Source organism: Watersipora subatra, chromosome 7, assembly GCF_963576615.1.
Source record: "Watersipora subatra chromosome 7, tzWatSuba1.1, whole genome shotgun sequence".
Classification (NCBI taxonomy): Eukaryota; Metazoa; Bryozoa; class Gymnolaemata; order Cheilostomatida; family Watersiporidae; genus Watersipora; species Watersipora subatra.
This window is the reverse complement of record NC_088714.1, coordinates 8,886,538-8,909,653: the sequence shown is the minus strand read 5'-3', so window position 1 is coordinate 8,909,653 and position 23,116 is coordinate 8,886,538. Positions and strand designations below refer to the sequence as shown.

The 23,116-nt window shown below is 38.3% G+C and overlaps 1 protein-coding gene across 1 annotated transcript in view; it reads left to right on the top strand.

Annotated features, from left to right (window-relative positions):
• LOC137401157 (potassium channel subfamily T member 2-like) overlaps positions 1-23,116 on the top strand; it is a 128,753-nt gene that overhangs the window by 88,159 nt on the left and 17,478 nt on the right. The window contains exons 17-23 of the mRNA XM_068087537.1: positions 2,419-2,467; positions 4,960-4,983; positions 10,713-10,824; positions 14,199-14,396; positions 16,203-16,338; positions 16,977-17,125; positions 17,900-17,971. Coding sequence (XP_067943638.1) covers positions 2,419-2,467; positions 4,960-4,983; positions 10,713-10,824; positions 14,199-14,396; positions 16,203-16,338; positions 16,977-17,125; positions 17,900-17,971 — 740 coding nt within the window. The remainder of the gene's footprint in view (positions 1-2,418; positions 2,468-4,959; positions 4,984-10,712; positions 10,825-14,198; positions 14,397-16,202; positions 16,339-16,976; positions 17,126-17,899; positions 17,972-23,116) is intronic.

Sequence of the window (23,116 nt, the reverse complement as noted above, 5' to 3'; positions counted from 1 at the left end):
CATAAGTTTTCAGCATATTTTAGCATAAACTTATGTTTGTTGTATGTACTTATGTATGTTTGTTGTATGTACTTATGTATGTTTGTTGTATGTACTTATGTATGTTTGTTGTATGTACTTATGTATGTTTGCTGTATGTACTTATGTATGTACTTATGTATGTACTTATGTATGTTTGTTGTATGTACTTATGTATGTACTTATGTATGTACTTATATATATGTGACATTATATTGAAATTAGTAATCATCAAAAAAGCCATGTTTTTCATTACATGGCTTTCGTTACATGCCGATATAAATATAAAAAGAGAGAAATCAGGAATTACTGAGTGAATTGAACAGACGTGTTTTAAAAGTTGATAGTCTAGTAGTATTACGGAGGAGTCGTGATAGTTAATTGAAAGTTGTATTAACAGACAGTTCATAGTCTGAAAAATTTGATGGTGGATGTAGTATGTTTGTGTCACGAAATAGAAAACATTGTCTGTCATTTGTGTGGAAGGATAAATATCATGATCAATCTAAGCCAACAAATGATTTCCTCCAAGCTGTTTTCTACTCGTCATATTTTTTGTTGGCCCTGCTTCAGTAGCTTCAGTAGCTCCAGTATCACCGGTAGTGCTCCAGTGATGCACTCTCGCATCCTCCATTCAGTCCTCAATACAATACAACACAGTACAAATATGATCACACATTGATCCAAACATATTGATCATGTTTTCAACAACCTCCCATCACACATCTTTCTTTCGAGGCTAGGCAGATATTTCATAAACAGAAAAACATTGTTGTTGTTACCATTTCTCTTGATACAGAGTTGTTTCTCTTTGTAAAGTTTCAATAGAAGTCAACCATGCAGCATGAAGTAGCCATTGACCAGTGTTCAGTAAATGTTGATCAGTATTCAGTAACCGTTGACCAGTGTTCAGTAAATGTTGACCAGCGTTCAGTAACTATTGACCAGTGTTCAGTAACCGCTCACCAGTGTTCAGTAACCGTTGACCAGTGTTTAGTAACCATTGACTTGTGTTCAGTAACCGTTGACCATCGTTCAGTAACCATTGACCAGTGTTTAGTAACCGTTGACCAGTGTTTAGTAACCATTGACCAGTGTTTAGTAACCGTTGACCAGTGTTCAGTTACTCTTGATCAGTGTTCAGTAACCATTGACCAGTGTTCAGTAACCGTTGACCAGTGTTTAGTAACCGATGACCAGTGTTCAGTAACAGTTGACCAGTGTTCAGTAACCGTTGACCATCGTTCATTAACCATTGACCAGTGTTTAGTAATCGTTGACCAGCGTTCAGTGACCCTTGACCAGTGTTTAGTAACCGTTGACCAGTGTTCAGTTACTCTTGATCAGTGTTCAGTAACCATTGACCAGTGTTTAGTAACCGTTGACCAGCGTTCAGTAACCATTAACCAGGGTTTAGTAACCGTTGACCAGCGTTCAGTGACCATTGACCAGTGTTTAGTAACCATTGACCAGTGTTCAGTTACTCTTGATCAGTGTTCAGTAACCATTGACCAGTGTTCAGTAACCGTTGACCAGTGTTTAGTAACCGATGACCAGTGTTCTGTAACAGTTGGCCAGTGTTCAGTAACCGTTGACCAGTGTTTAGTAACCATTGACCATAGTTCAGTAACCATTGACCAGTGTTTAGTAACCGTTGACCAGCGTTCAGTGACCATTGACCAGTGTTTAGTAACCGTTGACCAGTGTTCAGTTACTCTTGATCAGTGTTCAGTAACCATTGACCAGTGTTTAGTAACCGTTGACCAGCGTTCAGTAACCATTGACCAGTGTTCAGTAACCATTGACCAGTGTTTAGTAACCGTTGACCAGCGTTCAGTAACCATTGACCAGTGTTTAGTAACCGTTGACCAGCGTTCAGTAACCATTGACCAGTGTTCAGTAACCATTGACCAGTGTTTAGTAACCATTGACTTGTGTTCAGTAACCATTGACCAGTCTTTAGTAACTGTTGACCAGTGTTTATTTTCAGTGATTTTATCAGAAGGTATGGTTCTTTCATTTGCGATTGTTCTTGATGTTTGAGGTGATCTGATTGCCAGGATGTTTCACTTAAAATTGTGTCTCAATTTGAAATCGACAAAACTTCCTCGTGATTGATACGCTCAAAATAAAATTAGGTACGAAATGACACCATTGCGTTGCAATGGCGTTATTTCAACAGCAATAAGCGTAGCAATTCTGATGGTCTCTTTGCAATTATAGACGTCATGATTGCGCTTTCGCTCGATCTGAGCATTTTAATCGTTAGACATACTGGCAATCAGATCACCTCAAACATAAAAATCGATTGCAAATGACAGAAAAATGCCGACACTGATAAAATCTATTAAATTTTGTTTAATTTTACCTTTGTTTAATTGTCAAGCAATTTATATTTAGCAGGAACCTACTGCTGAAGAAGGCATCGCATCAGTTGTGGCAGGAGTAGGTATGTTATATAAATCATATTATATTTATTATTTTATTATATTGTCTAACTACATATTATTTGTCTAGTGAAACCTTTTTATTAGATATCATCTTTTTGTTAAACAATAATTTTAACAAATTTGAAGTTTAATTTTTTTTTACTCAGTGAATTCTTGAAACTTCACTAAAAAAATCATTTCAGAAATTGAAACATAAAAGAAAGAACACATTTGCCGCAATAAACCCGTACGTGTTTGATGTACATGATATCAGCAGTCGGTATATCTTACTCTGTAATGCAGTCTTTAAAATTATGTGAAAGTTAAAAATTTCTTTAATTATTTTTTGCTGTCATAAGCGCATGATCATGATTTATTTCTAAAAATTAAAAATCTAGGTTATAAATTTATTCACCACTTCATCTCAACTCAATCACGGTTTTGGTTGTGCTGATGATGCAGATCTGGAATTGTGCGCATATGTAGTTATGTGCAATAAGGGTTTAAATTGACATTCAATTGAAGCACGATGTTAATCCGAAACATTCACATGTTATGAATCAACGCTTGTGCTTTGGGAAGAAAGATAAGGAGTTCCATACCAATGGTCATATCCACGCACCGCTGTCTTATCAAATTGAACTAGGAGCGACTGAAGTGTGGAAAGTGTTTACCCTAGGACACTTATATTTCGCTAGTATTTAGTTTCGTGAGTAGCACACAGAGTAAAATTTCGCTGCAACTTAATTTCGCAGCTCTGATGAGTGCGAAAATATAGTGATGTGAAAATAAATACAGTGGAACAAACAAATTAGATTCCTCAGGTCCGGTCGTCTAGTAAAAAAGTTGTTATATTTGCGACTAGTTTGTATTTGTAACCCGCAGGTATAAATGTATGGCAGAAATCGATAATTCAACGTGATCGCTTGCTGCCATTTGTTTCTTGGACTATCAATGACGTCTCGGTCCTTTCCGTCGTGACCGATATGGTACCAATATTAGTTCTCAAGTATTTATAGCAAGCGATGGCCATGGCACGTTTTGAGTTCACAATATTTCAAATTTAAAAAAAATCAAATACAGTACATGTCTCATAAAAAAGAAAATAGATAACAACCAACATCACAACCAGAACTGTATAACATGGTTAGACCTGGTGAGGGTTGTTATCGTTTTTGGTTGGCAGTAAAATTCATCACTACAATAAGTATTATTTAATTGTATGACTTCACCTACCAGACTTTCATCCTCATCAGTTACAAATTCGGTGACTAAACTGATATCATCATCTTCTTCGTTTGTCTTGGCTTTTCCAAAAAAACTTGTTATCTTAATTTGCTTTGCCATGCTGCTCATTCGGTGTATTAACGAATTTACTAGAAATTTCCCAATGAGCTCAATCACACACAAAATTATCTGCATTTCTAATATCACGATTTTGTTGTGGATATCAATGAACTACAGGGCCGTATTCCCTTGGACAGCTGGCCGGCTAAGACGCCCCAACTTTTTAGGAATTTCATAGTCCAACGGCTATAGAAAGGTTTTTATCGCTGTAGAATATCACTTTATTCGAAGCCATAGATACAAACATCAACTTTTAGTAGTTCTTAGGCGTCATTATTATCTTCATCAGCGGCAAAATATTCTTGTTAACGACTTTTATAAAGGTTTGCAAAATATCAAGTTTTAGCAAACATCTGCTTGCCCATATCCTACTTAATGAACTTGAAATAAAATCGGCAAAAATGATCTTTGTTAAAACGCTTAAAAAAAGATGTCTTCTTTCTGAGCTTTTTAACTGCATACAAGTTTTGCCTGTTTTAATTTTAAAACGTTTTGTCAGTCACATCAGCTAAAACAAAGCAAATCTCAAAAAATAGAAAAATGTTGATACTTGCCAATAAAATTTTTTAAAACTTCACGTGAGAGGCCCGGCTGAGGCCCTACATAAGAGAAACCTGTTGGGAGCTTACAGCACCCCCCCCCCCTTCTCCACACCCCAGATGTTCATAACTAGTCGTCTAACATTAGCCCCCCAACTTGCAACCAGTGAATACAGGCCTGCGTAGAACATAGCTATTTAATTTCGAATTTTCGCTAGTTCGTTATGATAGTTTAGTTTCGCGCATGAATTTTTCGCGTGATGATGACTCCGCGAAAACGCGAAAGTTAGATGCCGCGAATACTTAAGTGTCCTAGGGTAATATGATTTAGCTTACGCAACATTTTTGTGCATGATTCACAAGGTTTTCATCTTTCTCAAACATGAAACATTCAGTAGAAATTTGTAAGTAGCACAACTCACTTGACATGCGGATTTAAGTTGTTGCATTTTATGGATGACGCAAACCTTTGGATTAGGAATTATGAAAGATATAGGGGATCAAGTTGTAGATGCACTGATAGGTAGGTTGCACTGATGTTATATCATTAGCTCTTTTATATTGCTGCATGTTCCTATAGCTATAGCTTATTTCCCAATTATGTTGATTCTTATTTTTTGTTCAAGGTATGGTTGCCTCTGGTGTAGCAGGTATGCTCTCCTTGTTTTTTTATTGCACGGAGTTATTTTTCCTTCACCTTTATGAAGCATCTTTTGTATTATCAAGTAGCACCTTGCTTCTATGAGCCTTTTCCACTGCTTCTTTAACCATTTCTATTTCACAAGCACCGTGACAACAGCTATTCATTTTAATGATGTAATATAGCCCTTTAAAATAGCTCTACAGTTATGCTTTGTAGCCAATTATCATACTGGTCAGTGCGTTAGCTGGTCAGCGCGTTAGCTGGTCAGCCGTTAGCTGGTCAGCGCGTTAGCTGGTCAGCGCGTTAGCTGGTCAGCGCGTTAGCTGGTCAGCGCGTTAGCTGGTCAGCGCGTTAGCTGGTCAGCGCGTTAGCTGGTCAGCGCGTTAGCTGGTCAGCGCGTTAGCTGGTCAGCGCGTTAGCTGGTCAGCGCGTTAGCTGGTCAGCGCGTTAGCTGGTCAGCGCGTTAGCTGGTCAGCGCGTTAGCTGGTCAGCGCGTTAGCTGGTCAGCGCGTTAGCTGGTCAGCGCGTTAGCTGGTCAGCGCGTTAGCTGGTCAGCGCGTTAGCTGGTCAGCGCGTTAGCTGGTCAGCGCGTTAGCTGGTCAGCGCGTTAGCTGGTCAGCGCGTTAGCTGGTCAGCGCGTTAGCTGGTCAGCGCGTTAGCTGGTCAGCGCGTTAGCTGGTCAGCGCGTTAGCTGGTCGGTCTAGTAGCTGGTCGAGTAGCTGGTCGGTCTACTAGCTGGTCGGTCTACTAGCTGGTCGGTCTACTAGCTGGTCGGTCTACTAGCTGGTCGGTCCAATAGTTTGTCGGTCTACTGGCTTGTCGGTCTACTAGCCGGTCGGTCTACTAGCCGGTCGGCCTACTAGCCGTGTTGGTTTACTAGCCGGTTGGTCTACTTGCCGGTTGGTCTTCTGGCCGGTTGGTCTACTGGCCGGTCGGTCCACTAGCCGGTTGGTCTACTAGCCGGTTGGTCTACTAGCCGGTAGGTCTACTAGCCGGTAGGTCTACTAGCCGGTTGGTCTACTAGCCGGTTAGTCTACTAGCTGTGTGGTCTACTAGCTGTGCAGTCTACTAGTTGAGCGACCTTTGAGCTGTCACGCCCACTTGTCAAGGTATTTATCAAAGCAGACACTCTCAGTATTTGAGTTCAAGACCTATCGATGAGTTACAAATCTGCTCATTTTGCCAAAAGTTTGTATTAATAACAACTTAATATGCTAACAGTAATACCAGTCTATGAATGTATAAACACTTTCGCTTGCTTAAAGCATTTTAGTGGATTGCATCACAAGGATGGGTGTAAGCAATTATTACCAAATCTAACAATAAGTTTGTGATGCTGTATGTTTGGCTTTGCAACAATAGATTTCGAGTTGTATGCATGTTTTGTGCTACTTTTTAAGCCTGCAAAAAGTAAATGCCATTTTTTCTATTTTTTTCTTGATGCAAGTATCTTGTATGGCTCGAAGAATTTGGGTGATTGTCAGAGATTGGTTGTTGTTGGAGTAAACGTGTTTTTTCAATCACTCACCTCTAGTTTCTTCGACGCGAACATGTTATTGCTCAGCCAAAGGTGCTTGCTAATAGCAAACATGCTGACATAAACTCGCTAGTGTGTTTACAGAGTTTAAAAGTTGAGTTAACAGCTTGCTAGGGACAGCGACCTAAACTCTTTTGAATGTGACAACCAAAGCGTTGAAATTAGTTACAAATAGGCAACACAAACCAATATTTTTACTGGTACAAGTTTTTCAGTGTCGCAAGCTGAACACTTGGAAATAGTGTTAATAAACATTGTGTTTATATTGTAATCATATTAAATATGATTGGTTGTAGAGCTATTTACAGTTGTATTTGTATTGTATAATCACAATTTATATTGTGGTATATATCAAAGAGTATTTTCCATTTTTGTGCAACATCATTTACAAGTTACTAAAATGTTAAAGTTGGTTTTAACACTTTCAAGTTGACTTCATATAAAAAGTCTATGAGTTTTGTTAAACTCTTTCTAACATAGTGCAAGCAACAATAACACATTTGTGTGTGTCTGAACGCTACATCCTCAGGTTTTTAATGATATATGCTTTATATATATATATATATATGCTTTATATATATATATATATATATATATATATATATATATATATACATGTATATATATATATATATATATATATATATATATATATATATATATATATATATATATATATATATATATATATATATATATATATATATACTAGCCTGCTTATGTATGCTTGTAATTGTTAATTCAAAACCCAAAGTTTAATTCAAACTGTCTGGGAAGGAAAAAGTTAAAGGACCTTTAGATATTAAATACAAGTGTTTATATACAGTTCGAACGACCTTCAAACTTTTTAAATTGTTTACGTAATGTTGTGGATAAGTACATAGCGATGAATTGCTTTTAAACTACATTATGTGTCATTTAAATGGAGAAGAAAACTTCTAAATTAGCTCACAGACAGGTGGAAGTTTAAGCAAACTTTTACATACAAACTCACTTCAAGCTCTGCTTTGTAAATTAAAATCTTTGCATGTTGGAACACAAAATCCTATACTATACCATATATTTCATTTTAATTAAAACCTTAGTTTTTAGGTTTATTTTATTTATATAGTTAGTACTATGGTGTATAGTTTTTTTTAACTTTTTCATCTTCAGTTACAAAACTGCGATGTTTTCAAAAACACCAAATCTCGTTTAGTAAACTTTGAATTTTGAGCCACATATTTTTTTAATTTTTGCAACAAGTGTTGAAAAAATTGCGTGTTGAGGTGATTGTAAGTAGAGGTTTATCTGTATGTTGAGGAGATTGTAAGTAGAGGTTTATCTGTATGTAGAGGTGATTGTAAGTAGAGGTTTATCTGTATGTTGAGGAGATTGTAAGTAGAGGTTTATCTGTATGTAGAGGTGATTGTAAGTAGAGGTTTATCTGTATGTAGAGGTGATTGTAAGTAGAGGTTTATCTGTATGTTGAGGAGATTGTAAGTAGAGGTTTGAATGTATGTAGAGGTGATTGTAAATAGAGGTTTGATTATCATTTCCTTTCTCTAATTACAAACTCTTCAACCTTTGGCTTGTTGAGTTCTTAGTTTTGGCAAAAACATACTAGCTTCACTTAAATATGAGCTGATCAAGCCTTGATAACTTTTGCTGAAAGCTTCATACATTATTATAGTAATCTATGCACTAAGTTGATTTACTAGGAATGTATATGAAACATACAGTGTGACGTTACGACTCTGTTATGAAATGCAAGTGAGACCGATGTTCTTGCTCTTTTCAACTCTTTCGCTACGGAAGGTCTTTATAGCGGCCCACCTAATAACAGTTAGCCTCAGTACCTATACAAAAGCATTGATTACGGATCACAGGGTTAACAGATCTACCCAACATTACCCCAATAAAATTAGGATATTGGGTTATCATTTGGGTTTCAGTTTAGTTTTGCTAATAATTCACAGCAAATATATATTATATTTGCTGTTTATGTATATACTATTATATATATTGTTTATACGAGTATTATATTTCACAGCACATATATATATACATGTACATATATATATATATATATATATATATATATATATATATATAAATTTGGTAAGAAATTTATTAAAATTTGACTAAGCAAAAAATTACTAAAAGTTTCGTATTACACAAAAGGTGTGTAACACTCATCAGATAAAATGCTTAGTCCTAAGCATTTTATCTGATGAGTGTATATAAAATAAAGATATATATATATAAAGTGTATATATAAAGATGTATATATATATATATATATATATATATATATATATATATATATATATATATATATATATATATATATATATATATATATATATATATATGCTGTGAATATACACATATACACATATGTATGTGTATACATATGTATATATATATAATAAAGAATATATATACATATTGTTTATTTTCGATTTGAGATGGATAAAAATAAAAATTGCAAACAGTGACCTAAAAGTATTTGTGCTGGTGAACTTCTTCATCCGTGGGCCTCAAATACTTGTCTTAACTGTATTTTGATATTAGCAAAGTAATAACTCTTTTAATCAGTATAATATTTAAGCAAGTGTTGAACCTGCTGCCCTTTCAGAATCATCCAGCAAACCTGTACCACCGCTGGTTCAAGAAGGTAAATGCTAGTTTATATGCTTGCCATGTTTGCTGTTGTATAGCCACTCTTCTAAATCATCTCAAGACTATGAGTGGACAACTCCCAGTATAAGCTAGCTACTGAGCATGACTGTATTCCACTGCTATCTAGTTCAGAGGTTCAAGTATATCTCTTTACTAATGTGTGCTTTACTATGGCTCTTATTAAAGATGAACTTGCACAAAATCTTTTTGTTAGACTTAATCAGAAAGTGTCGGTATTTTTCTATCATTCGCAATCGTTTTCGATGTTATAGATGATCTGATGGCCAATATGTTTCAAGACTGAAATTGGCAAAGCTTCATTGCAGTTAAAACCCTCAAATCAAGCGAAAGTGAGATTAGGATGTTTATAATTGCAATGAGAACAACAGAATAGGGACGCGTAACGCTGCAATTTAAATGCAATAGCCAATATCAACTATAACAATGATAGGAACTAGGAACCCGTTTTAACTGCGATTAAGTTGTTAAATAATGTGCAAGTACCTACCTGGTTACAGCTCTCTAGAATAAGAGTGTCCGTGAGGTCCTGTATAGCTTATATACCAATAGTCCAGAGAAACCACTAAAGCCGTTAATCTTATTCTGTCGTAATCTTTAAGCTTTAACACATTGCGATATCATCATTGACCTTGACTTGTAGAATGGTAAACATTCTCCAAATTAACTTGTTACTGAAAAGTATCATGAAGTGTCAAAAGTGAAATCTTTATCCATATATATGGCAGTGTAATCTGTATAAAAGTAAGTTTTGTTTAAGCAGGTACTTTTACTTCTCTGTCATGTCTAAGCAGGTACTTGTACTTCTCTGTCATGTCTAAGCAGGTACTTGTACTTCTCTGTCTCACATCTTTATACTATGGTATATCTGACTTTGCTCTCTTCTGCTTCGTATGTTGCCTGGTAGTAGGAAGACCGAGCTCATGCTTAGCCTTGACCTATTGCGCGATTTACCTCTTGCTACATAGACCTTATGAGATTGACCTCTTTGAAGGTTAGCTTCTAGCAAGATTGACTTCTTACAAGATTGACTTCTTGCAAGATTGACTTCTTGCAAGATTGAACTCTGTCAATATAGATAACCTTGCTAGAGCAGGCTGGGCATGTTAGAGCAGGTTGTTGTAGTTAGTAGTTATCATATCAGCTTTCACTAACAGCAACTATCAACGCTGAAACTAAAACTTTTGCTAAACTAAAAAAGCTAAACCTGCCTTTCAACTTGTATTCTCTCTCTAATGAACTTTAGTTTTTAAAATTAAAACAAACTTGGCGTAACTTATATTTCAATTTCTAGTAACACTTATTAATTAGCAAGAAAGGTCAAAACTTTATTAAATAAAACCAGATGATACCTGCACCATTTGCAAATTGTACAGAGTGAACTCATGATAGAAATTGTCTAATATAATTGTAATCTCAAACATTTGAAACAGAAAACCAGCATTTTGCCATAATTTTGTGATAAAATTCTGTCAACCGAGGTCTTTGAGCATATTAGAGTCATTTTATGTCTGTAGGAACGGCTACAGTGAACCTCTCAAAGGAAAACGCAGTCAATATTGAGATGTCCAGCAGTGCAGTTACAGCGAGTGCCTCAACGAGCTCTGATATGAAGAGCCTCTTGCTAAGGTAAATGTATTACTGCTTTGGGAGTTAGCTTTCTTTGAAACCTATAAACAAACACTAATTTACTGAAATATTATAAAAAATTTCATGCAGATTTTACCATTTTTTGTCTAGAAATATGAAATGGTGTCATTTTCACTCCTTAAGTTTTGATCGATTATTGGTTGTCATATTATGTGAAATTATCACCCCTTGGATGTGCTTCGCTTATACCAAAGGAAACAAATTTAAACTTTTATACACTTCAAATTATGAGAAACCTCTCTCTGTATAAAGTATAGACTCACAGGTAACGTTTGAAGTAGGAGGTTGCCAGCGGTGTTCATATGTACCGTTACATGATAGACAGTCTAACGGAGGCAGTTCTAAAACCCAGAGTTGATACGACCCCCCAAAAGGCTCATTAGGCTCGGCAAAAAATCATGTTTTATGGAGGTTTCAGGCCATGGGGCGCTCTCGGTGAATTTGCTACTTTAGGGGGGGTTTTCCACAGCCAAGCCAGTGAAAGGGGCCATCCTGAAAGTTTTTCTGAACAATTTCATTCATTGATTGGCCTGATTAGGTGTTCCCCTAGATACATAGGGGATACATATGCTATAGGCTTTGTGGAAATTATTTTTATAGCTTCTGAATCATATTGGATGCTTAACAGGGCGTGGAACCTGGGCGTCCCCTAGGGAACTCCCAGTGGTTTAGGGGTGTATTTTAAATTGACCAACCAGGTAATTGGGGGTACAATATCAAAGTTTGGGCGTAGCCAGGTGGGTGTTACGTTCAGAGTATCAACCCTGGGTTCTAAAATTGCTCCTGACATTAAATCCTCGTGGGAAAAAGTCACGTATCCTTTAAATTCAGACTGTGATGCTCAGCCATGGCGGTCTAGAGCATCTGACCTTTGTCTGACCTCCAAACAACTTGAGGTTCAATTCCCATCAAAGGCTACTAGTGGTAACAGGAATCACATCCAAACATAAATTGCTCTCGACGACTGGACATGTCTCCAGCTGTCGAGGTTCCCATGCCACCAGACTCAGACATGTCCAGTCAAGATCATAGAGCCTTAAAAAGCCTTTAAAGATAGTAAAAGAGAAAGCAAAGCACACAGCCTTTGCTGTCAGTCAGGTAAGGAGACGTCATACTTTTTGAATGGTTGCTCATAATGTTAGCTGCTGATGGTAAACCCTTCCTGCAAACAGAAACCGTACGCGTGAGTACAGCCACAAAAACCATAACCGTCAGTTCCTGGCTCGCAAGCATTACCACCTTATGCAATTTATGGTCAAGAGCTATTTTATATCTGTCAGCAAACTTTTCTGGATTTCAACCCCAACATGATGTTCTCATATTCGACACTTTGGACCAGGTGGCCACGGCTGATCTCTTGTCATTTTAGTCGTTCTGATTGAGTTTACAGAGAGATTTTAGTGGTTTTAGTGCATCAATATATCGGTTTTAAACCTGAGAATTTCTTTCTGAAAATTAATGAAAGTTTATAAAATTAATTTAAAATGCAGCACAGTGCTGATCTTTGACGTGTTAAAAGTGATCAAAGTACTTCTTTTTTCGGTAAAAGTTTAACAGCGGCTATTGGTTCACCTGTGAACTATCATTCGAAGATGGAGTAGTGTAATGTCTGCTTAGCTCACTGTAAGCAGAGGCTGCACATGTTTTGAACGCCAGTGTTATACAAACAATGTTTGTATAACAAAATTTGTATAATATTGTTTTTGTGATATTGGTTAGACATGTTTAAGTCTAGTGACAAGAAAGCCTTGGCGACTGAAGACCCAGTTGCAGAGAGCAATACAGGTTGGTAATTATTATTGTCACCATTAACAGCCTTTGTTGGGATTTGAACCACCATCCTGTTGTTTGCAGATCAAGCACCCTAGACCACCAGGCCATTAGTGCTACACATTTTATGACAACCAATACATCATTTAAATGTAAGGAGAGAAAATGACAAGTTTTTATATATCTCAGCAAGAAATGAAATATATTAATTGTTTTTATAATATTTCAGCAGATATTAATTATAGCAGAGCATAATAGATGACTTCTCTCTTTGCTATTAACAGCCAAAACCTCATCAAATATGCCGCTAGGATTATTGGCTACAGGTACAAGATCTCCATGATGTATCCCTCCCGCAGTGACCACTTTCTGTAATATACTATGTTTCCATACAGTGATAGCGTAGAACACCTGGGCGCATCAGGGCCAAAGCGCTACGCTGGGCCGATAACCAGATCATGTCTCTGTATGGCGGTGGAGTAGAGCGATGGTCATGTGACACCTTACATTGTATGTCAATGCGTATGTCTTCATATGAAGCAAGGGGAAAACAAGACTTATACGCATGCACAAGTGTGACGCCGTTGGTCACACAGGCTGTTTTCTGGTTAAACGGGTATTTCGCTTCCAAACAGTGACACCGAATCCCGACTTAATGAGAGAGAGATATGCTTGTTTCCATGATGGCATTGCAGCACCATTTAGGGGGTGTGTCGCTACAGCATCACCGTATGGAAACATAGTATAAGAGTGTTTGTGTCTAACTGATTACAAGCTGTGCATATAAACTTTAATCCGACATTTTTGCTGTCGAATTATTTCCTGTTAACCATTTTTGTGATACTCCCTGAGTTGTGAAAACGTTGGTAGAATTTCAGTATTCTGAAAACCAGAGTTTTTTTTATAAAATTAGCATTCATGCTTGGGCTCAGAAAGACAACTAAAATTGCACTAATACATTAAAATATTGCTATAGTTCAGTATGTTTAAAACCCTATTTCCAGTTAATCGTTTAAAAAGAGAGAAAAGTACAACAATGCGTGATATTGTAATAGAATTCCGAATATTGTGTTATTCTAAAGCATTTCTGAAGTTTTTCCATTTCACTTACGAGACTTCAGTGTTCAGAGCAAAATTCAACATCGTATATCAGAGATTCCTTTGGTCTAGAGTTAAATATTCGCTAACATCAGATATTGGAGATAGTGTAGGTTGAGATGAACGTAAGTAGAGAGTTGTCTGTACTTGTCAGTCATCTATTAGTCATGATATTTATAGCATCAACTTTGATGGGTTAGTTTAGCGTCAACTAAATGATGTGTTGTTAGCATATATAGTGAACATGTAGAGTGAAGACATACTGTAAATATATCCAGTGAACATGTACAGTTAACATATACCGTGAACATGTACAGTAAACATGTACAGTGAACATGTACAGTGAACATGTAAAGTGAACATATACAGTGAACATAAACAGTAAACATGTACAGTTAACATATGGCTTGCTTATCTGCAAACTTCTAAAATACACTTGACTTCTGTTGCACTCAAATTTAATGCACTGAATGCTTTATGCATAGCCCCAGTTCTGATAATATGGGTATGCGGAGGCCCTCTATAGGCCCAGTGGAAGAAAAGGTAGATGATGCTTTAAAGATTGAGCTAACACCACTTGACCTATCACGAAGGTCGACTGTTAAGAGGGTTGCTGAAATAGTTGATTCTCCATCCCCAACAGATGAACATCTGGGTCCTCTATGGAGTTCCCACAACTCCGGGTTAGTACTTTTAATCTGGGTTCTCTATGGAGTTCCCACAACTCCGGTTTAGTACTTTTAATATCTATATACTGTAAAACTTCTAATTGAACGCAATGGCACTCTATTTTCAACCTTTTTTATAGTGGCTGTCAATTGGAGGCGGCGTTCAAATAGAGGCTGGCGGCGTATTTTTCAAATACCTCGTCAGAGTATTTGGAAGATAAATTTAGCCCTAACATGGGTAAAGCGAATGTCGTCTATATTTTGCTCTCTCTTTTTTGGTGGAGCGATATTAAACCTTTTGGATGCAATAAATCTGCTAATTTACCTCTGACTAGTCAAAGATCTCTCTCTTACGAAATATGCATCGAGAAACCGAGAAAAATTTCTACCAGTTGATATTTATTGCTTGCAATTGACCTGCGATGATATTATAGCCTGTGTCCTTCTTTGCATTTTGTTTGCATTTTAAATTTTTATTTTATTTTAAATTTGAAGACATATTTTTATTTTATATTTATATTAAACATTGTTGAATTAAAGATCATTGCACTCACTGATATGTTTGCTACAGTTTACAGCCAAAACTAGCTTTTATGCGCAATAGAAGAGAAGTTATGAGCATCAATCCATTATAAGCCGTGTTAACATAGCCTCAATGATGCTATTAATTAACATGCTATAAATCTGCATATTTATAAGTCTATTTATAAATCTGCACAATAATAATGTACACGTATTAAATAGTCAATATACATTTATGAACATGACATAAACGAATCATACTTAGATTACATGCAGAAACAAAAATTAATCCTTTTAAAACAAAAATATTTCCATTGTTTGCTCGAATAGCTCTCCTGATGGTTGCTTTCAATAGAACGAACACCTTCTAGTTGTCCAATAAATTCCACAAAATCTTTTGGCCTCGACACTTCTTCTGAAATGCTAAATTAGTCGATATTAGTGTCCAAACAATTTTTCGCAAAGCAAAACCTTTACACGCTGCATTTAGAACAATAAAAGTATGCTCGGGAAGCTTTACCTTTGGTTCAAAACTTGCGAACCAGTTTTTCTATGCATGTCCTTCGAAGTATTAGGACCATGTTAAACAAGGAACTACTATTAGCTGGAGACAGCTAGTAGTTATTTTTATGGCGTTGCTTTCAAAGTTCCATCTATCATCGTAAACTTAGCCGTCTTTTATATATGTACATGTACTTTGAAATGTCAAGACCACGTTAAACGAGGAACAATTATTAGCCTGAGACAGTAATTACTTTCATACCGTTGCTTTAAAAGTTTATCCACGATCATAAATTTAAGTCGTTTTTTATATATGTAGGCTACTTCAAAGTAGAAAAACCACATTTCACAAAGAACTACTACTAGCCCGAGACCATTATTGATTATTTCTATGGTGTTGATTTCAAAGTTTTAACGAAAAAAATGAAAAGCTTTGGAATTGGACAATAAGAGAACTAATTTTTATTGATATAAACGATTCATTATTTATACGATTTTGTGGACACTTTTCTTTACTGGTCAGTTGGTATTATGGGCTCGTAAAGATCAAGTAATGTCAGTGGCGGTCAATTGGAGGTGGCGTTCAATTGGAGAATGGCGTTCAGTTAGAGTTTTTACAGTAGATGATAAAATCTATAGATGACAAAGCAAGAGGAAGTTGGAGTCCTAAACTGCTGTCTCAGTGGTTAGTCACCCTCCTTACAGGGCCGATTGTTGACTCCTACAACAAATCCCTGCATATCAATGATCACCTCTCTGCCTTGTGTCACTACATACAGGACTTTAATCTTTTTTTAGATCTGACATCTACATAGATGTACCACCAGTCGCTCCATATATTGGAAGAGGCCACCATCTTTGTCATCTCCTCCGAAACCCGAGACCTATTTGCTGCCTGCAGCTAGCTAAAGCTTGTAAACACTGTCGCTACCAGGTTTGTATCTCTATTCATATATTCTACACTGACTTTAATATGACTGTATTACACACTGACTATAATATGGCAGGATTATACACTGACTATAATATGACTGTATTATATACTGACTGTAATATGACTGTATTATGCACTGATTGTAATATGATAGTATTATATACTGACTGTAATATGATAGTATTATATACTGACTGTAATATGATAATATTATATACTGATTGTAATATGATAGTATTATATACTGACTGTATTATGATAATATTATATACTGACTGTAATATGATAGTATTATATACTGACTGTAATATGACTGTATTCCACACTGACTGTAATATGACTGTATTATGCACTGATTGTAATATGATAGTATTATATACTGACTGTAATATGATAGTGTTATATACTGATTGTAATATGATAGTATTGTATACTGACTGTAATATGATAGTTTTATTTACTGACTGTAATATGATAGTATTATATACTGACTGTAATATGATAGTGTTATATACTGATTGTAATATGATAGTATTGTATACTGACTGTAATGTGATCTCATATTAACTTATCAATAAAGTTGCCAACAAGTTTTATCTGAAAAGCATGAACATGAGTATTGTATCATATTGTTTTAGCATGCAAAGGAATACAACTGGAGAAACAGAGCAATCATTATAGCCTCAGATCACACAAGCAATGGTATCTACAACTTCGTTTTACCTCTCAGAAGTCACTGTTTGAAACAAAGCCACCTACGACCTATTGTCCTTTTCCTTGAAAATGAGTAAGACATTTGACATGTCTACATGATATATACAAAACATTGGTGTGTATGTAAAAATAAACGCATAAAAGTCAATGAAAATATTGTTACAGAGACAATCGTTTGTAATCAAATCAAACTACTCTACAGATATCAAGGAGCTGTAACTACAGCAAGTCTATTCAGCTCAAAATAAGTAGTTTTATATTTTGAATATCACCAATCTAGGTGGTCACAAATCATTGCTACTACGTTTTAACCATGGTTACAAAACTTTCATTGAAATCTTGAACCATCCTGGTAGCCAGATCACCTCAAATATTAAAAAAAATCACAAATGACAGAAAAGCACCAATACTTTCGGATAAAATCTACTAAAGTTTTGTGCATGTTCATCTTTATCAACTTTCGATTTCATTTAACAACATCTGACTCAACTTAATAACATCTGACTCTATTTAATAACATCTGACTCTATTTAATAACATCTGACTCTATTTATCAACGTGTGACTTCATTTAGTGACACAAATAATGTCTCCTAAAGCTCGTCTCAATATAGGATTTGATCTGGTCTGAGCGTAATTTTACTCGAGCTTCCTTGATTTTAAAGCAACATGTTTACACACTAGTCTTTTCCAATCTAAAATTCATTTTTAGTTATAATACCTTAATTTTTAGTTATAATACTTGCGATTATTAAAATAGTATGAAAAGTTGTATGAACCTTAATCTATACTGTACAGTTGATGCTTTGCATACATTCTCAATATATGAGGTTATGTTCTGTTTGAAGGCCAGAAAGACATTTCAAAGAAACGATTAGAAACTTTCCAATGGTTTACTGGATAACTGGTTCAATAGACAGGTAAAACAGCCTCTCTACCTTCATGTCCACTAGACACTTACTAGTATTGCGTCAAATGTTTAAATTGTGACCAAAACTGCCTTCCCATCAGCCACATATTTTCTTTCAAGCAGCAGTTGAAGATCTTTTCTTTCTAATAACTATTTCATTTGAACAAAATATGTTTCAAAGTGCTCTAATTTTAAATAAAGTCAATCATGGATATCATTTCCAACTTCAATACTTTTTCCATCATAACATTTTTATGAAAATGAAACATTGGTTACACACACCTAATCAATTATTGAAAAATTCAACATTTCCTCTTCATAATATATAACTCTGATAATCTTTACTATAATAAGAGACGCGCTACTCTGCGAGAAGCCATGGTTGGTTGTGGAAAAAATATTGCATTACACAGAATCCAACCTCTTCCATTCTGATTAGCCACCAGACTACCATATGCACCCTTCAACCACCTTGTTGCATTCCGAGTTGCCACCAGACTACCACATGCACCTCTCAACCACCTTGTGGCATTCCGATTAGCCACCAGACCGCCATATGCACCCCTCAACCACTTTGTTACATTCCCATTAGCCACCAGACTACCATATGCACCACTCAACCACCTTGTTGCATTCTGATTAGCCACCAGACTACCATATGTACCCCTCAACCACCTTACTGCATTCCGATTAGCCACCAGACTACCATATGCACCCCTCAACCACCTTGTTGCATTCCGATTAGCCACCAGACTACCATATGCACCCCTCAACCACCTTGTTGCATTCAGAGTAGCCACCACACTACCATATGCACCCCTCAACCACCTTGTTGCATTCCGATTAGCCACCAGACTACCATATGCACCTCTCAACCACCTTGTTGCATTCTGATTAGCCACCAGACTACCATATGTACCCCTCAACCACCTTACTGCATTCCGATTAGCCACCAGACTACCATATGCACCCCTCAACCACCTTGTTGCATTCCGATTAGCCACCAGACTACCATATGCACCCCTCAACCACCTTGTTGCATTCAGAGTAGCCACCAGACTACCATATGCACCCCTCAACCACCTTGTTGCATTCCGATTAGCCACCAGACTACCATATGCACCCCTCAACCACCTTGTTGCATTCAGAGTAGCCACCACACTACCATATGCACCCCTCAACCACCTTGTTGCATTCCGATTAGCCACCAGACCGCCATATGCACCCTTCAACCACCTTGTTGCATTCCGATTAGCCACCAGACTACCATACGCACCGCTCAACCACCTTGTGGCATTCCGATTAGCCATCAGACCGCCATATGCACCCCTCAACCACCTTGTTGCATTCCGATTAGCCACCAGACTACCATATGCACCCCTCAACCACCTTGTTGCATTCCGATTAAGCCATCACACTACCATATGCACCCCTCAACCATCTTGTTGCATTCCGATTAGCCACCAGACCGCCATATGCACCCTTCAACCACCTTGTTGCATTCCGATTAGCCACCAGACTACCATACGCACCGCTCAACCACCTTGTGGCATTCCGATTAGCCATCAGACCGCCATATGCACCCCTCAACCACCTTGTTGCATTCCGATTAGCCACCAGACTACCATATGCACCCCTCAACCACCTTGTTGCATTCCCATTAGCCACCAGACTACCATATGCACCACTCAACCACCTTGTTGCATTCTGATTAGCCACCAGACTACCATATGTACCCCTCAACCACCTTACTGCATTCCGATTAGCCACCAGACTACCATATGCACCCCTCAACCACCTTGTTGCATTCCCATTAGCCACCAGACTACCATATGCACCTCTCAACCACCTTGTGGCATTTCGATTAGCCACCAGACCGCTATATGCACCTCTCAACCACCTTGTGGCATTTCGATTAGCCACCAGACCGCTATATGCACCCCTCAACCACCTTGTTGCATTCCGATTAGCCACCACACTACCATATGCACCTCTCAACCACCTTGTTGCATTCCGATTAGCCACCAGACTACCATATGCACCACTCAAACACCTTGTGGCATTCCGATTAGTCACCAGACCGCCATATGCACCCCTCAACCACTTTGTTACATTCCCATTAGCCACCAGACTACCATATGCACCACTCAACCACCTTATTGCATTCCGATTAGCCACCAGACTACCATACGCACCGCTCAACCACCTTGTGGCATTCCGATTAGCCATCAGACCGCCATATGCACCCCTCAACCACCTTGTTGCATTCCGAGTAGCCACCAGACTACCATATGCACCTCTCAACCACCTTGTGGCATTCCGATTAGTCACCAGACCGCCATATGCACCCCTCAACCACCTTGTTGCATTCCGATTAGCCACCAGACTACCATATGCACCCCTCAACCACCTTGTTGCATTCCGATTAGCCACCAGACTACCATATGCACCCCTCAACCATCTTGTTGCATTCAGAGTAGCCACCACACTACCATATGCACCACTCAACCACCTTGTTGCATTCCGATTAGCCACCAGACTACCATATGCACCTCTCAACCACCTTGTGGCATTCCGATTAGTCACCAGACCGCCATATGCACCCCTCAACCACCTTACTGCATTCTGATTAGCCACCAGACTACCATATGCACCCCTCAACCACCTTGTTGCATTCCGAGTAGCCACCACACTACCATATGCTCCCCTCAACGACCTTGTTGCATTCTGATTAGTCACCAGACTACCATATGCACCCCTCAACCACCTTGTTGCATTCAGAGTAGCCACCACACTACCATATGCACCCCTCAACCACCTTGTTGCATTCAGAGTAGCCACCACACTACCATATGCACCCCTCAACCACCTTGTTGCATTCCGATTAGCCACCAGACTACCATATGCACCCTTCAACCACCTTGTTGCATTCCGATTAGCCACCAGACTACCATATGCACCTCTCAACCACCTTGTGGCATTCCGATTAGTCACCAGACCGCCATATGCACCCCTCAACCACCTTGTTGCATTCCGATTAGCCACCAGACTACCATATGCACCACTCAACCACCTTATTGCATTCCGATTAGCCACCAGACTACCATATGCACCCCTCAACCATCTTGTTGCATTCAGAGTAGCCACCACACTACCATATGCACCCCTCAACCACCTTGTTGCATTCCGATTAGCCACCAGACTACCATATGCACCCTTCAACCACCTTGTTGCATTCCGATTAGCCACCAGACTACCATATGCACCTCTCAACCACCTTGTGGCATTCCGATTAGTCACCAGACCGCCATATGCACCCCTCAACCACCTTGTTGCATTCCGATTAGCCACCAGACTACCATATGCACCACTCAACCACCTTATTGCATTCCGATTAGCCACCAGACTACCATATGCACCACTCAACCACCTTATTGCATTCCGATTAGCCACCAGACTACCATATGCACCTCTCAACCACCTTGTGGCATTCCGATTAGTCACCAGACCGCCATATGCACCCCTCAACCACCTTGTTGCATTCCGATTAGCCACCAGACTACCATATGCACCACTCAACCACCTTATTGCATTCCGATTAGCCACCAGACTACCATATGCACCCCTCAACCACCTTGTTGCATTCCGATTAGCCACCAGACTACCATATGCACCCCTCAACCATCTTGTTGCATTCAGAGTAGCCACCACACTACCATATGCACCACTCAACCACCTTGTTGCATTCCGATTAGCCACCAGACTACCATATGCACCTCTCAACCACCTTGTGGCATTCCGATTAGTCACCAGACCGCCATATGCACCCCTCAACCACCTTGTTGCATTCCGATTAGCCACCAGACTACCATATGCACCCCTCAACCACCTTGTTGCATTCCGATTAGCCACCAGACTACCATATGCACCCCTCAACCATCTTGTTGCATTCAGAGTAGCCACCACACTACCATATGCACCACTCAACCACCTTGTTGCATTCCGATTAGCCACCAGACTACCATATGCACCTCTCAACCACCTTGTGGCATTCCGATTAGTCACCAGACCGCCATATGCACCCCTCAACCACCTTACTGCATTCTGATTAGTCACCAGACCGCCATATGCACCCCTCAACCACCTTATTGCATTCCGATTAGCCACCAGACTACCATATGCACCCCTCAACCACCTTGTTGCATTCCGATTAGCCACCAGACTACCATATGCACCCCTCAACCACCTTGTTGCATTCAGAGTAGCCACCACACTACCATATGCACCCCTCAACCACCTTGTTGCATTCAGAGTAGCCACCACACTACCATATGCACCCCTCAACCACCTTGTTGCATTCCGATTAGCCACCAGACTACCATATGCACCCTTCAACCACCTTGTTGCATTCCGATTAGCCACCAGACTACCATACGCACCGCTCAACCACCTTGTGGCATTCCGATTAGCCATCAGACCGCCATATGCACCCCTCAACCACCTTGTTGCATTCCGATTAAGCCATCACACTACCATATGCACCCCTCAACCATCTTGTTGCATTCCGATTAAGCCATCACACTACCATATGCACCCCTCAACCACCTTTTTGCATTTCAATTAGCCACCAGACTACCATATGCACTCCTCAACCATCTTGTTGCATTTGGAAATAATTATACTTACCAGAGTACTAGTTAAACTGCCAGAGTACTAGTTGATAGTATTAGTTGAACATGAGTTTGTCTTCAACTATAAATATTTTTACATTTCATTATGATTTATCTCCTCTGCTCAACTTACATTCTGATACATCCTTTATTTGTATTAAATCATTTGTATATTTTGTAGCTTTCGAAAGTACAGATAAAAGAGTTAACTTCTTGTGAAGTTTTTGCAAAGAAATTTCTATCAATTTTAAAATTTTACTATTTCGATATGTTGCACTCTTACGCCTTAATAAGCAGACAATACATATTTAGATTAGTGAAAAAAAAAGGAAATGGGCTTGTTTTTTTCACAAAATTAAAAAGGCGAGTGGGTTTATTAGCTGTTGTTCATTTGGAGTGGAATAGTTACATCAGATATATTGTAGGAACCCAAACACCTGCAAGGTGGTTCGGCGACATATGCTTGGCTTGTTGAGGACTTTTTA